The following is a 17,689-nucleotide window of genomic DNA, read 5'->3' on the forward strand; positions in this document are numbered from 1 at the left end:
ACTTGCATTTTATTGGCTCTTTGTGAACTCTTAAGAATTTATACTAAGAAAGTTTTATGTGCATACAAACCATAATATTTTGACATTAGATTACAAAACCAGATACGACAAGTAAGGTAATAGTAAAGACTGCATTTTCCTCTCTTAATGTTGGTCTGACTCAACATAAACGTATCAAATATTTCAAGACGTTAAGTGACTATTATTGTTGCTTGGTGGATAAGAAGTCATATAACAGTCCTATTGCTTCGTCTGCAGAGAAGAGATGATTCCAATATTTAACTAACTAGGGTGAACTTGAGAAATGCTCTTTCCCAAACTCCTTTACCTGGACACCTCATATAACTGAGTCTGATTTCTTTGAACCTCCCCCATTCCACCCACATTAAAGATAAAGTAAGACAAGCACATTCAACTCTTACATTCTAGGTAGCTTAAATTTGACTGTAATTTCCCCCAGGATGCTACAATTTTTCCATTCTTTTATAGTCGTATCTTCAGTGACGTCTGTCATCTCTAGTTATTTTTTTCTTTGCTTTTTGCTGGCAATGCACAGGGGTTACTCCTGGCTCTGCACTCAGGAATTACTCCTGGCGGTGCTCAGAGGACCATATGGGATGCTAGGAATCTAACACTGGTTGGCTGCGTGCAAGGTGAACGCCCTACCCGCTTTGCTATCACTTCAGTCCCCATCTCCAGTTCTTACCACAGATTATTTTTCACTTTAGCTGCCTAGCTTTCGTAAATGCTGGTATATTGCTCTATTCCCGATGACCAGGCTTAGTGGTTCACTTATGTTGTTGCCCGCTATTCTCAGAGAAAATAAAATTACCATTGAAAGGCGACATTCGTTACCTTCTTTTGACAGAGGTCTACAAATGCAAATGAGAGGGAAGGTTTCAAGATCTGGAAGGGATACATGTATATTGGGTGTTCAATAAATAGGATTGAACCAGATTCTTGCACTGAAATTTTTTTCAGTACTTATTTCAAGATTTAAGAGAAAATCGTTGTTCTTACCCATGGCAGATTGATGTGACTGTTAAATAATTTACTCTATGAGAATGTCTGTACTAGAAATGTAATGGAACTTTCCTAAGAGCCTAGTGAAATTCACATTGCTCAAGTACTAGCATTTGAAGGTCAGTTTCCAGTGAGGAAACCTCTCATTATTCACCCTGTCAGCCAGCCCTCAGGCTACCCACTCATGCTAGGACACCCTGACTGGTCAGAGTTGCTCAAGAAACAGAGGCGGGATCTTGACCTACATAACTAATGAGCAAAATTCATCGCAAATAATTTTTTTCTGGTTTAAATTCCTTGTCTCCACTTAAGTGCTAGATATTTCTCTACCCTCCCTCCCCTTCCCTCCTTCCTTTTCCCCTTCCTCTCCCTTCTTCCTCTTTCTCCTCCCCCTTCCTTTTTCCTCTCCTTTCCTTTCCACACTGAAGGTGTTCAGGACACACTCCTGGCTCTATATTCAGGGATCACTCCCAGTGGTACTTGGATGACCTTATGTGGTACACTGAGTTGACTGCATGCAAGGCAAGCATCTTACCCCTCCCCCCCTTCCAAGGGCAGTTTGACGTTGTTGAGATAGACGCATTTAGAGATGAGGTTGGTTGGTCTGAGTGTTTTGCATGACTGTTAATGTTGCCTGTCCCATTGGACTTTGCCTTTCTGAGCTCGGATGCTAAGATGCTAAGTGCCTTCTCTCGCCCAGACTATCAAGCCTTCGGACATCGCGACGGTGCGTACGCTGGGCCGACCCCCACACCTCATCATGAGGATCATGGATTGTGTGCTGCTGCTCTTTCAGAGGAAAGTCAATGCAGTGAAAGTTGACCTGGAGAAAAGCTGCACCATTCCTTCCTGGCAGGAGTCTTTGAAACTGATGACTGCTGGGAACTTTTTGCAGAATTTGCAGGTTGGTAGTTCCAGGATGATGGGCTCAGAGGAAACTCCGACTTCATTGTAGCCCTTTAATAGCACAAGTTTCTTCAAAGGATCTACATATGTCACCTCAAGTTTTAATATTTTCATCTTTCTTAGGGTGCCATTAACATTTGAAATCATATATAAGGTGTGTGATTTGATGTGATCGACATATGCATGTTTGTTAAGGTAATTAAAATGAATGAAGGTAAAATAACTTCGGGCTAATTAAAACATCCATCACTCACACAGTTGCTATTTCTTTTCTTCCCTCTTCCTGTCCTGCTTTTTGGTGTGTTAAGAACACATTAAGATAAACCTTCCTAGCAAAATTTAAGCATGCGATATTGTATTTTAACTGTATTTACATTGCTGTGCAATGTAAATAAGTCCCTGGAACTTTTTCATTACATACCATTTACAACTTTATACCAATGTGCAGTGACATTCACTGCATAACTGATGCTTTGTACCACTTCTCCATCCCTCCTCTCTGCTTCTATGACTTGGTCTATTTTATATTCCTTGTGTAAGTCAGACCACATAGTTTATGTCTTTGGCTTATTTCATGAAGCATCAGGTTTTCCAGGTCTACCCATATTGCTAAGAGTAGCACAGTTTCCATCTTTGTTGACACTGAATAATATTAGATGGACATATTTTATATATGTTATTTAAGAATTTCTTTTAAGTAGATTTTGTCCTTTCCAATGTAAGCCATTATAAGCACCAGAGCATTTCCCAACAGACTTGGTATATTATAGCACTGTCAGCATCATATCTCAATAGTGACTGAAAAATCATTTTAAGGAAACAATATATATTTAACATGTTAAATATATAGATGTTAACATGTGCATGATGTTATAGAGGGCTGGAGCCATAGCACAGCAGGTAGGGCATTTGCCTTGAACGAGGGTGACCCGGCCGACCCGAGTTTGATTCCTCTGCCTTTGATTCCTCCGCTGCTCTTGGAGAGCCCAGCAAGCTACCGAGAGTGTCTCGCCTGCGCAGCAAAGCCTGGCAAGCTACCCGTGACGTACTCGATATGCCAAACACAGTAACAAGTCTCACAATGTTACTGGGCCCGCTCGAGCAAATCAATGAACAACAGGATAGTGACAGTGACAGATGTTATAGAAAATACAGAAAACACAAATAGATGCATACATCTTCATTTTGTAAGCCTTGATAGTAATTTTTCTGCAGGGGAGGGTCTCCCAAGAGGTACTCAGGAGGCATGGTGACCCAACTGGAGATTCTCAGTCAAATGGTCCAAAAGTTCAATGCAAGGTTGCAAGGAGGTGGTGTTGCTTGGGCCCTGAGGCCCAGGGATTACCTTGGCAACCTCTGTAGTGCTCAGGGTCTCCAGGCATGTACTGGCTGATGCTCAGAGGACCAGGTGGTTTGTGGATCCAATTGGGGCTGGCCACTGCAAGGCATGTGCCTTAACCTATGGAATATCTCTTCTGCCCCAATAGTAATTTTTGAGCACTAATTTGCATCTATTAAATTTCATTATGATGAAACTATTATTCTGATATTTATCCTAAAGATGATTCACCTATTGTGAAATTTAAATGTATGGAATAATGCCACAGGGAGGTTTTTCTAAAATTTTTTTGAATCACCATGAGATAGTTACAAGCTTTAATGTTTGGGTTACAAACACACAATGATCAAACACCCATCCCTCCACCAATGCATATTCCACACCACCAATATCCCCAGTATACCTCTCCCCTTTCCCACCCTCCCGCTGCCTCCATGGCAGACATTATTCCCCATAATCTCTCTCTACTTTGGGGCATTATGGCTTTCAATAGAAACACGGAGAGGTTATCATGTTTGGTCCTTTATCTACTTTCTGCACATATCTCCCATCCTGACCGATTCCTCCAGCCATCATTTTCTTAGTGATCCCTTCTCTATTGCAGATGCTTTTTCCCCTTTGCTAACGAGGCAGGCTTCCAGCTATGGAGCAATCTATCTGTCCCATGTATCTACTATCCTTAGGTGTCAATCTCATATTATGTTGTTTTATACTCCACATATGAGTGCAGCCCTTCTATGTCTGTTCCTCTCTTTCTGACTCATTTCACTTAGCATGATACTCTCCAAGTCTATCCATTTATAAGCAAAGTTCATGACTTCATCTCTCCTGACAGCTGCATAGTATTCCATTGTGTGGATATACCAAAGTTTCTTTAACCAGTCATCTGTTCTAGGGCACTTGGGTTGTTTCTGGATTTTGTCTATTGTGAACAGTGCTACAATGAACATATAGGTACAGTGTCATTTCTACTGTGCTTTTTTGCATCCTTTGGATATATTCCCAGAAGTGGTATTGCAGGGTCATATGGAAGCTCAATTTCTAGTTTTTGAAGGACTGTCCATATTGTTTTCCAGAAAGACTGAACTAGTGGACATTTCCACCAACAGTAAAAGAGTGTGTCTTTTTCCCCACATCCATGCCAGCACTGGTTGCTTTTATTCTTTTGAATGTGTACCAGTCTCTGTGGTGTGAGATGATATCTCATTGTTGTTTTGATTTACATCTCCCTGATGGCTAGCGAATATCTCAAGAGGAGATCTCAAGAGGAGATATTTAATCAAAGAATTCTGAAGAAACTCATGAAGTGACAAGAGTTTCCATATCATTTGTCATCAAACACATAATCAGATGGTCTCATCATAGAAGAAGGTAGTGATTTACATACAGCTCTTGTTATATACAACTAAGTTTAAACTCTTCAGTGCAATCTACAAAAGTTAATTAAATGTATGATCTAATGGTCAGAAATCCCACTTCTGAGTCTTCAACAGGAATGCAAACACATCCACCAAATTACCTACAGAACAACATTCATTGGACTTCATGTGTTGTTGTTGCTTTTGTGCTTTATTTTAAAAGTCAAAACTGGCAACAAAGCAAAATATAACCCACAGTACAAAAAACAAATTCAAGTCTATTACCATGTTTTATTCTGGTGAGTGTTCATACAAGCTCATGAGAAATTTCAGCTAAGAATTTCAGGAAATCTGTAAATAGATTGTTAAACACAGCCATGCTTGGGAGTCCAAGTATACAGCAGCTTTTCTCACCATAGTTAAACATGGAAACCTCTACCTCATCAATAAATGAGTGGATAAAGATATTGCAGTATATGCTCAATGGAATGCTACTGTCACTGTCCTCCCATTGTTCTTCGATTTGTTCCAACGGGCCCAGTAATGTCTCCATTGTGAAACTTGTTGTAACTGTGTTTGGCATATCGAATATGTCACAGGTACCTTGCCAAATTTTGCCGTGTAGGTGAGATATTCTCGGTAGCTTGCCTGGCTCTCCGAGAGGGGCAGAGGAATGGAGTCCGGGCCGGCCCGGTCAGCACACGCAAGGCAAATGTCCTACCCATTGTGCATCGCTCCAGCCCAGGATACTATGAGGGATACTACTAAGTTATTAAAAATTATGGACTCTTTTTATGATAATATGGATGGGAGCCGGGGTGATTATGTTAAGAGAAAAAGTCAGAACCTGGGAAACACACTGGGTGGTTTCTCATTATGGAATATAAAAATATGGTTTAAATAAAGCACCAAACACAACCAGTGTAACATCTGTAACCATATGGTGGGATGCCAGAGGGGATGGAAGGGGGAAGGGATAGAGGGTAGATGCATCACTTGGATATTGTGAGAGCACTGAATCTTGGATGAGGGGTAAGGTGAAACTTATACAGATAAGGAGATTTGAAACTGTGATTCCAAACTTATGTAATAATGTAAACCAATGGCAAATCAATAGAATTTTACTAAGATTTATTACAGAGAACTGGAGCGATAGCACAGCGGGTAGGGCGTTTGCCTTACAAGCGGCCAACATGGCCGACCCGAGTTCGATTCCTCTGCCCCTCTCGGAGAGCCCGGCAAGCTACCGAGAGTATTGGATATGCCAGACATAGTAACAACAAAGTCTCCAATGGAGACGTTACTGGGCCCGCTCGAGCAAATTATATATACATATAGCAAAAAATATATATTCAAAATCCATTGCCTTCTACTTATTTGACCACCTTTTGCTAGGTTTGCGTTGGTTTGGGGTTGGCTGTAACCCACTCTCAGCTTTAAAACTCAGGTGCTTTCCCTGGCTCATTGCTCAGCGGTCATGCCTGGCAGTACTGGGACCACACATGCTATCAGGGATAGAACCCAGGCCATCATGTGCTCCAAATAACTGAAAGATTTCTCTGGCCCTGCTATGTGGTTTTGGAAATCATTCTTGACATTGCCAGGCCAAGAACTGTTGTAAAGTAGAACTTTCTCAAGTACTATTTGGCTGATCCCCCTCCAACAAAAAGTTCTTAAAATTAATATATGATATTATCAAGCACTAAAGCCAGTTTTTACTCTTTTTGTAAAGAGTTTTTGTAAAGGGTTTCCCCCAAACCAGTCATTAAAATTTGCCACACACAACTGAATATGCAATGTGCTTTTGTGCAATAAGAACAATTCTCACAGATATTTTGATTGAAAGAATTCACAGCAAAAAACTTCCTGTGAGCTCCTGCACTTCAAAAGAAACAGTGACCAAAATGCAGAAAGAGCCCACAGAATGGGAAAGAATATTTACCCAATATCCATCTGATAAGGGAGTAATATCCAGGAATATACAAGACACTAGTAGAATTGTACAAGAAAAAGACTCCTACCCCATCAAAAAATGGGGAGAAAATGAACAGGAGTTTCCTCAAGAAAGAAATACAAAAGTCACATGAAAAAAAATGCTCCAAATCTACCTGCAAACGTATAATTTATTTCTAAAACTCTACATCTTATAAAACATAATTAGCTTATCCCCATCAAAAAAACTACAGTGAAAATTCAGTCTGAAACAAAGTAAAAATTTTTGCCACAATTCAGGCTACAAAATCAACACCCAAAAGTCCATGACTTTCTTATATACAGATAATGAAAGAGAAGAAATAGACATTTAAAAAAATCCCATTCACAATAGTACCTCAGAAAATTAAGTACCTTAGAATCAGCTTAACCAAAGAGGTAAAGGATCTATACATGGAAAATTACAAGACAATAAAAGAAATAAAAGAGGACACTAGGAAATGGAGACACATCCCCTGCTCATGGATAGGGAGGATTAACATTATCAAAATGGCGATACTGCCCAAAGCACTATACAAATTCAATGCGGTCCCTGTCAGGATACCCATGACATTTTTCAAAGGAATAGACAGAACACTCCTGGAATTCATATGGAACAATAAACCCCCATGAATAGCTAAAGCAATCCTTGGAAAAAAGAAGATGGGTGACATCACCCTCCCCAACTTCAAACTGTACTGCAAAGCAGCAGTAATTAAGACAGCATGGTACTGGGCTAGAAACAGACCTGCAGACCAATGGAACAGAGTTGAATATTCTGTCACAGACCCCCAAATTTATGACCATTTAATCTTTGAAAAGGAGCAAGAAAAATGCAGTGGACCAAGGAACGCCTCTTCAACAAGTGGTGCTGGGAAAACTGGATAGCTACCTGCAAACAAATGAATTCTGACCCCTGTCTAATGCCAGGCACAAAAGTCAGATCAAAGTGGATTAAAGACCTCAATATCAGACATGAATCCATAAGGTACATAGAGAAAAATGTAGGCAGAACTCTCCATGACATTGAAGCTAACAACATCTTTAAGGATGAAACAGCACTGACCATGCAAGTGGAAGCAAACATAAACAAATGGGACTACATCAAACTAAGAAGCTTCTGCACTTCAAAAGAAGCAGTGACCAAAATACAGAAAGAGCCCACAGAATGGGAAAGAATATTTACCCAATACCCATCTGATAAGGGATTAATATCCAGGATATACAAGACACTAATAGAACTGTACAAGAAAAAAACCCCCAACCCCGTCAAAAAATGGGGAGAAGAAATGAACAGAAGTTTCCTCAAAAAAGAAATACAAATGGCCAAAAGGCACATGAAAAAAATGCTCCACACGGATATTTCAGTGGTTCTGGGTTTCCAGGCTGGAATATCTCCAGTTCACTAGTTTATTGGCATTTTAATAGTGATTTCTGTGTTCCATACTGGGAATATTTGGAGCAGAATAAATTCTGTTTTCTTGCCATGCCTTTTATTTTTATGTCTGAAGATAACTAATTGGGATTACCCATCCTGTATCCATTTCCTAAGCTTCAGAATTCACTTGATTTTTTTAAATTCAAAATTGCTAGTGACTGGCTGACAAAGCTGGAGTGTCTTTGCAACCCCTCAGAGCAGGCCTGTGGAATTAGTGCGCTAGACAGACTTTCCCAAGATAATAGAACTATGAGCTCCTGCCATGAGAGCCATGGACAAGCACGATCGGGTCATTCAAGGGATGGGGAAAGGGACTTTGCTTGGAGGAGTTGGGATGGCGGTGACAGAGGGTACTCAAAACGTTATCACAGGAAAATGTGGTATTGGAAGTGGACTTGAATTTGAATCCTGGCAGATAACGAGGCTCCTGCCATGGCTACGTGTTGAGGTGTTGAGAGAGCCCCCTTCTAAGTCTATCTGGTTACTTCCACCTTTGTGTTACTCCTAAATATTATTTTCTCTTTTTCTTCTGGCTTCGTTCCTTTTCATGCCTCAAAGAAGTAATTTGCATTAAAATAAGTCTGAGTGAGGGTGTGTTCTTCCTTCCATCATGGATGGTCTCTGAAGACTTGTTTCACTGAATGATTTATTTAGGTGCTAGATTTACATTAAAAACTTTTTTTAAAAAATTGAATCACCGTGAGATAAAGTTACAAAGCTTTCATGTTTGAGTTTCACTCATAAAATGATCAAACACCAACATTCTTCCACCAGTGCACATTTTCCACCAACAATGTCTCCAGTATCTCCACCATCCCCATACCACCCCTCCCCCTGCCTCTATGGCAGACAATTTCCCCCATACTCTCTCTCTACTTTTGGGCATTATGGTTTGCAACACAGATATCAAGAGGCCATCACGTTTGGTCCTTTATCTACTTTCAGCACACACCTCCCATCCTGAGAGATCCCTCCAACCATCATTGACTTAGTGATCCCTTCTCTATTCCAGCTTACGAGGCAGGCTGCCAACCATGGAGAAATATTTCTGGCCCTGTCTCTATTGTCCTTAAGCATTCTCTCGTAGGTGCCCCCACACACTTCTGAGAGGCCTGATTTCATTGTGTGGTAAGTCTCTAGTTAGGTGAAGGCATTCTCCAACCACTGCTGCTATTATTTTTTAGGTAATTATCTTGCCAGAAGGTAGGATTCTCTCCTATTCTCTCCTATACTTTTATGATTAAAAATTAATTCAATACCCTCAGGCCTACAATCAAGTTATTATCTTTACATTTCAGGCACGCTTAATAGAATATCTCTCTGAATTTTTTAAGCATTTAGTTGCTGCTAAATGCTAAATATATCAGGTCCTTTGGCTAAAAGTACCTGTGTATATTTGCTTTTCAATATTAATTCTATGCATTAGTAATTTAATTCTTTGGGGTTAATGACATGAAAAAGCTTTGGTTTGGAAAATTTATAATCATGTAATGTTTATTTCTTAAATCGTTTACTCTTTCTCAGGAGCAAAGCAAGTTTTGTATTTTTGTTTATTTTGAGTCAGATATAATTAAGCTGAATTCCTTGTTGTGTCTCTTTAATATTTTGTTTAAATTTTTATTGTCAATCACAGTGAGTACACAGTTACAAAGTTGTTCATAATCTGGTTCCAGTATATATAATGTTCCAACACCCATTCCTTCACCAGTGTACATTTCCCACCACCAGTGTCCCCAGTTCTGACCCCTCCTGCCTGCCTCCTTTTCTTCTCTCTCTCTCTTTCTCTCTATTATTTTTAACCTTCAGGGCATATCCTGAAGTATCAATGAAATCATAATTCAGTTGTTTCAGTGACATTATAGACAGAATGTATGACTTCATGGGATGTAATATTTTGACTTTATTTTGCTTCTTTCTTCCATAGCAATTCCCCAAAGACACGATCAATGAAGAAGTGATCGACTTCTTGAATCCCTACTTTGAAATGGCAGATTACAACATTGAGACTGCGAAGCGTGTGTGTGGGAACGTAGCCGGCCTCTGCTCTTGGACTAAAGCCATGGCTTCCTTCTTTTCTATAAACAGGGAGGTGTTGCCTCTGAAGGTGAGTCTCCATGGAACTGCAACTAGAGCTTCTGCAAGCAGTGTCTGTGTCGGTAGTCTGACCTTTCATAAAGCACAAGGAGCTTTGGCCTCTGTTGTACTTCAGTCTGTGGGGAAGGCAGCTGATGGAATGGCCGAGCACAGGAGGTTTCTTGGTTCTCTGTCATCCTGCTCCACTCAGAACTGCATGAGCCTCTAAGCATGAACTGTCTACAAGAATGCTAAGCCCATGGAGGGGAGGGGCTGTTAACTGATTCTCTTTCATGATGCTAACTCTGGAAAACCCCCAGAGTCCTATAATCTAGGGTCACCGGATAGTGTCTAGAATCTCTTGCAGGGGGCGTCCTTTCACTGAGTCAGGGAACACCAGAGAGAGAGTCGGACTGCGCTGGTCGCCAAGCATAGCCCTGTCCTCTGCTTGGTTTTTCTGGAAAGAAACAATATCATCAGTTACCCAACGTTATTTAAGAATAGACAGTTGAGGATCCAGAGTAATAGCACAGTGGGGAGGGCGTTTGCCTTGCACATGGGCGACTTGGTTTGGATCCCTGGCATCCCATATGTCCCCTGAGCACTGTCAGAAGTAATTCCTGAGTGCAGAGCCAGAAGTAATCCCTAAGCATCACCCAGTATGACCCAAAAAGACAACAACAACAGTAACAAAAAGAATATGTATTTGAGTAACTGTATTTCTACATCCTGTTTGTACTCACTCTTACACCGCAGACCAACACTGTCTTCTGTGATGGAGAAGCAAGAGCATATTAGAGAAATGGAGTACTGAGTTCTCAAAACTCACACCTCATGGCCTGTGTCAATCCCCCCTCCCTTTGGTGTAAGTCTGAGTTCTCTCAAGCAGCAACTGAAACCCACTTATTCTTAATAATAACTCAAGGAATTTAATTCTCATGTTCAAATAAGAATAAGTTAAAAGAAGGTAGGGGTAGATTTGCAAGTCCCATTTTCTCACATCATGGTTATCATTCGGGGTCATTTTTTGAGTAGTTGAGACCGTTAAAGTGGTACTTAGGGCAACTTAAAGAACAAAGAAATTCTCCAGTGGGCTTGAAGAATCTGAGAGCAAATAATTGATGTTCTTCCATCTGACATGAACCTTAACCACCGAAAACTCAAGCATAGTTAAAAAGTGAGCAGCTTATATGAGCTGAATTATAATCATACTATTAGATGGAAACTACAGGATATACTTGGAAATTTTTTCCAGGGGGTAAGCAGATACAGTGCCTTCAAGGGAATTGCAGTTGAATTAATGGTGGGAAGTTTTTATTTTGTTGTCTTTAGATCAAGAAAGTGAGCTAGAAGCAGTACAAAACAATGGTCATTTGAACGAGGGTTTTCTTTTCTCTCTCTATATTTTAATGAATCATTGTGAGATACAGTTACAGATTTACAAACTTCAGTGATTGCATTTCAGTCATGCAATGATCGAGTTCCCAATCCTCCATCAGTTCCCATTCTCCACCATCAATGTTCCCAGTATCCCTCCCACCACCCTTACCCCTTTCCACCCCCTGCCTCTGTGACAGGCACATTCCCTCGTACTCTCTTCCCTTTTGGGTGTCATGGTTTGCAATACAGGTAGTAAGTGGCCATCATATTTGGTCTATAGTCTACTTTCAGCATGCATCTCCCATCCCGAGCGAGGTGAACAAGGGTTTTCTAAGAATGATAAAAGCGCTCTTCCTCTGCCATATTCATTTCAGTTTCTGTTCAGTCTCAGGACCACCACAGTCCTGTGGTAGGAAATGAAGGAAATGCCATCCAAAGTGCATTTTTTTATTTGTCCCAGGACTTTGTGCTTCTCTTTCAAGTGTTCTGTCCTGGGATCGCCCGCCTGTATTTCGAGCACCAGGAACACTCAGTGTGTCAGGCTAATGCCAGAGAACGAGAGCTGTCACACAGACCCTGTGTGCTCACCAGGCTGGTAGCAGAGGTTATCCTGGGGACCAGCACGGAGGCAGAGATTCAGCTCTGTCTGATTCCCACAGTCCTTTGTTTCCGCGAGCCTTCACCAGAGGCTGCTGCTTCCCTAGTCAGGGGCCAGAACATGCCCTTCAACACCATCCAGTAGCTGTTGTTTTCATCACACAACCCTGTAGACCGACTTCTCATAGTGAAGGAACATGATCCTGTTTATTCTAGTAGCCAAGATTTATGCTCTAGTCAAATTCAGTCTAATGCGATTTCGCCTTAAAATGCTGTGAAAACCAAACAATATCAGGCCACATGAGCAGAATTTTTTATTATGTGACAGATATCAGACTTGGGTTTTTTGAAGATGTAATTTCATTCTCTCTTTATCTCTCTGTCTCCCTCTGTCTGTGTCTCTGTGTCTCTGTGTCTGTTCCCCCCATCCCCCTCAAGCACACACAGATGCAGTTAGGCTTGAAGGCATTCATGCCATTTGGTTATCAATGTTTAAAGCTTCACTAAAGCAAGTTGTGTTTTTTTTCCCTGAGTAATGTTCTAGGAAGTATTCATCTTTGCCCGTGACAGTTTGACATTCGTGTTTACTTTAGTGAGTTGTTTGACTTAGGAAACTTGATTTTCTCCACAGTTAGGCCTTGTTCATAGGCAGAGTGTAGAGTAGAGGTGAAAATAAATGGTCCAAGATTCAGATGCTTTTGAAACTGCATTTTAAAAGCTCTGCTTTCCCCCCCATCCCGTCATTGGTTCTAGTCCATTACTGGAATTATTGGACCCTGATTTTTCCTTGTTTTCTTTTTTTTTTTTTTTTTTTTTTTTTTTTTTGCTTTTTTGGGTCACACCCAGCAATGCACAGGGGTTACTCCTGGCTCTGCACTCAGGATTTACTCCTGGCTCTGCACTCAGGATTTACTCCTGGCGGTGCTCAGGGGACCATATGGGATGCTGGGAATTGAACCTGGGTCGGCCATGTGTAAGGCAAAAGCCCTACCCACTGTGCTATCTCTCCAGCCCCGATTTTTCCTTGAAGAAGTATTTTTTCCACAATTTGGAAGTCTGAATTTTTAAGCTAGAAAAATAATTTATCTCAATTTTTTTAAAAACTAATTTTTAAAAATATCAAACAAGTCACAAAGAATATAGCTCTAGAATATAGTTCTTCAATGGACTTCTCCATTGAAGTTAATTTTGACATTTCATAAACTTAAGAGGCAGGCATTTAATTTCAACCTAAAAAAGTGATTTGAGTTCCTGAAATCATGTTCTACATCATTTTTGCTAATATTGTTTTCAATTATGCTTTTAAAGGGTAATTTAATAGTTTTCTTAAAATTTTTTTTGGTTATAGCTAAAGTTAGTCAATTATTTTTTAAAAGTCAAGCACTGTCTGAAAACTATAGATCTGACATCAAGACCACTGACCATTTACCCACAAACTTAGATCTTTATGTGAAGAGAATACGTTGGTCTCAGCCTTTATTTTGCCTTAGCTTCCTCATCAGCAGTGATGAATTCTCCAAGGCAGGTGGTTTTAAATATTCAATTCTTTCTTTATCTTCTGTGCTTACTATCACTATATTCTGTGATTCACCTATATGTACTGAATTTTGCAATGCTTTGGAGATTGGCAAACTGCAACCCAGGAATCCAGTCGAACACTATTCTCTGCCCTCTTCCTTTGTCTGGCAGCTCACTGATTAATTAAAAAAAGTTTTTACAAAATATGAGATTAATACCCCAAAATAGCTGAGATCAACACCAGGAGGATTACTCCATAGCTTAGAGGCCAGCTGGGCATTCTAGGGGAAAGGGCAGCCCAGATAGAGAAGGGAGCACCAAATAAAGGGTGTTTGGAGGATCCTCCCAGGAGGGGAGATGCATGTTGAAAGTAGACTATGGACTGAACATGTTTGCCACTCAAAGCCTCTTTTGCAGACCACAACATCCAAAAGGAGAGAGAGAACACAGGGGATTGCCCTGCCACAGAGGCAGGGTGAGATGGGAGGGATGGGAGTGGGAGGGATATTATCCATGGTGGTGGAAAATGGGCACTGGTGGAGGGATGGGTATTTGATCATTGTATAATCGAAACCCAAGCACAAAAATTGTAAATCTACAACTGTACCTCATGGTGTTTCACTAAAAATAATTAAAAAATGTTTTTATATTTTAAAACATTCTTTAAAGAATTATGTAAGTCTGTATCTTAGTTTTACCTCATGGGACCCCAAACCAAACATACCAGAACTTGATGACAAACAAAACAAAATGAAAGCTAACCTGCGAATCTTAATGTCCCACTTTTACAAATTTCACTGAGGGTCACCTTCATACCAGACCTTACCTTCATGAATTCTGAGAAGCAGCTGTGGGGGCACAAAGAAATGTGTGGAAGGGCCAGGAATATTGCCCCATGGTTGGAACCTGGATCATGAGCTGGGGGAGAAGGCAGGTGGAATAGAGAGGGGATCACTCAGTCAGTGATGGTTGGAGGGATCATTTGGGATGGGAGATGTGTGCTGAAAGTAGATAAGGGACCAAACGTGATGGCCTCTCAGTATCTGTATTGCAAACCATAGTGCCCCAAAGTAGAGTGAGAGTATGGGGGAAATTATCTGTCATGAAGGCAGGGGGAGGATACTGGGGACATTGGTGGTGGAGAATGTTCACTGGTGGAGGGATGGGTGTTCCATCATTGTATGATTGAAACTCAAACATGAAAGTTCTATATCTGTATCTCATGGTGATTCAACAATAATATAAATAAATAAATAAATAAATAAATAAATAAACGAAAAAGAAGTGTGTGAACGGGTGGTGTGTTCTGACTCGCTGGCCTGCATGGTGGTGCCCTGCTCCGTGTCTAACCTGTGTGTTCTCTGCAGGCCAACTTGGTGGTGCAGGAGAATCGCCACATCTTGGCTATGCAGGATCTGCAGAAGGCCCAGGCTGAGCTGGACGACAAGCAGGCAGAGCTGGATGTGGTGCAAGCCGAGTATGAACAGGCCATGACAGAGAAGCAGGTAACTGACCCCTTGCCTGGGCTTGCTGCCAGGGGCGGTGCTCAGGGCTTACTTCTGACTCTGTGCTCAGATATTACTTCTGGTGGTGATCAGGAGACCATGGAGGTGTCTAGGATTTTGGCCTCATGCAAGGCCAGGGCCCCCCCACCTCACTCTACCCTCCCCCTCCATGATAGTCTGAATATTTCTCCTGCCTTTCTCAGCACACAAAATCCAATGATTTTGTCATTGGATTTGTCCAATCCTCTTCTATAAGTCCATTCCCTTTTAGGAGCCCCAAGGAAGGAATTTAAGTAAACATTTCAATTTCACTGTGTTAAGAATGAATAATAGTTCCTCTGAAAGAGAAGTTTACTGAAAGCAAAATGAACTTTTAAGCCACTTAAAAGAAGGAACCATATATGGCCGACTTGGGTTTCTCTACATTAGGGCCCAGTGAATACTTAAACCAACTCAGGAAATGAACAATGTGGCAGAAAGAGTTGACATTAGCATGTGTGACAGCCTCATTTTAGCAGGCTTCCGTTTGAGCACTTTTGCATGACTTCATTCAATCACTTTCTCCTTGCTTGGTTTTGAGCATCCAAAATGCTTGTCGACAAACAATCACAGGACCACACAGGAACTGCTCTGTTTTGGCTGTCCCTTTAAACCTGAATTTTGGCGAGAATTTTTTTTACACTAAAAAATGCAAACAGCCCAACAGACTCTTGACTGTGATTTCAATACCCAGGAATGTGCATTTCTCAGAGAGCTCTGGGGAGTATCCAGGGGCTTAAGTATCCCAAGTCATTGGGGGATCAAGGAGCCCACTGGCATTCTTATGGCCATGCCATATCCCCAAAGTCCTGTATAATCCACCACCCCCCCCCCCCCCCCTTCCTGCACATAGTCTGCTTGGGACTCTCGTGGGCCCTCAGGACAGCTAGACATCTTCTGTAGTTATCATGAACCCAGCCAGTCACAGAGACCTACCTCTCTCTCATAGATTACCAGACACTTGTTCCTCTGCTTTCTTCGTGGTTTGTCACCCCAAAGGCCTGGGCTTGCACCCAGCAAAGCTAACAGAGGGCAGGCTGACATTTCCTAATAGGAGTAGAATTTTAGGAAGTCTGCTTAATGTTAAAACGATATTTTCATCTTTTGGGTTTTTGTTCCACACCTGGCAGTGCTTAGTGACTACTCCTTGTTCATTTCTGCAGTGGGGTCTGTGAGGGTTGTCCTTGGCAGTAGCTGGAAAAGTGTTGCAGTGCTAGGGATTAAATCCAGGCCTCTTATGTTGAGCTATCTCTCTGGCTGTGAAAATATCTCTTCAGATGAACAGTTTGTTTGAGATATAGGCAGAAATAAATGTCTTCTGTTGCTTCTTTCTGGCGTTTTTCTTCTGGGGGAAAACCCAGCATACATATCTGGGCAAAAAAGGAGCGAGGATGTATCTGGGAGGAATTTAGAACTGTAGGTTTTCTGCATGAGCTCAGGGTGGGGAAGGAAAACTGAGGAGCCTAGGATTAATGTGTGCATGGATTTCTTTTGAAAAATACTGTGTAGGGTTATTATTTCAAAACAATTTGTTTTCCTTATAGAAAACTCACAAAAATACTTTGCTCTTTATAATTTAATTTCTGAACATATCCCTTGATTTACCTGTATTTTCAAGTCTATTATTAACATAACAGATCACCGAGTATGTAAATTAAAACTTTGACTTAATTATATATTATGAACATCTTTTGCAATTATAAACATTTCCATGAGGTAATTTTTGACTTTAGAATATTCTTACTCAAAAATGCCCTACAATTTGATAATCCTGTATTATTGAATAATTAGCAAATTTTCATGAACTTCCAGTAAATAGTTTTTTTTGGGGGGGGGTTGTTGTTTGGCTCTTGGTTTGGGGAACAAACCTGGTGGTGCTCAAGGCTTAGTTCTTGCTTTGTGCTCAGGGATTATTCCTGATGAGGATTAGAGGACCATATGGAGTGCCAGGGATTGAACACATGCAAGGCAAACACACTATCCACTGTATTATCTCCGGCCCAGTGGTTTTATAGTCGTTGAATCTTTATCCACATCTATTATGGTATCATAAGTATTACTTAGTTAGTTTCATTTTTTAGTAATTGCTGTAAAGAGAAGTAGAATCACATGTTTCTAAGAACCAAAACCTAAATGGTCACAGTCACAGAGGAAGAGAGGGATCAAGGATGTTTGTTGATAGGAAGAGCAGGGAAGGAGTTTTCCAAGATTAAGAGCACCAGAATAGCATCAGCACAACAGCACACTTTGAAGAAAATCTCCAGTTTCACCTAACTTATAGGAGTCGTGGAGTTAGACTAAGTGATAACAAGGCTAGACCTTTAACATGAGAAGTAATCCAACTTTGAAATGGCATTATTTTTAAAATATACTTTGTATTGGATAATACTAGCGGATCTGTTTTTATTTTCTTTCTTTCTTTCTTTCTTTCTTTCTTTCTTTTTTTGCTTTTTGGGTCACACCCAGTGATGGCTATGCACTCTGGAATCACTCCTGGGGTGCTGGGGGGACCATATGGGATGCCAGGGATCGAACCTGAGTT

General features: G+C 40.9%; 1 protein-coding gene across 1 annotated transcript in view; it reads left to right on the forward strand.

Annotated features, from left to right (window-relative positions):
- DNAH5 (dynein axonemal heavy chain 5) overlaps positions 1 to 17,689 on the forward strand; it is a 321,369-nt gene that overhangs the window by 235,414 nt on the left and 68,266 nt on the right. Inside the window, exons 60-62 of the mRNA XM_056109071.1 lie at positions 1,724 to 1,927; positions 9,960 to 10,139; positions 14,971 to 15,108. Of these exons, the coding sequence (XP_055965046.1) occupies positions 1,724 to 1,927; positions 9,960 to 10,139; positions 14,971 to 15,108 (522 nt within the window). The remainder of the gene's footprint in view (positions 1 to 1,723; positions 1,928 to 9,959; positions 10,140 to 14,970; positions 15,109 to 17,689) is intronic.

Source organism: Sorex fumeus, unplaced genomic scaffold (genome assembly GCF_029834395.1).
Source record: "Sorex fumeus unplaced genomic scaffold, SorFum_2.1 ptg000264l, whole genome shotgun sequence".
NCBI lineage: Eukaryota > Metazoa > Chordata > Mammalia > Eulipotyphla > Soricidae > Sorex > Sorex fumeus.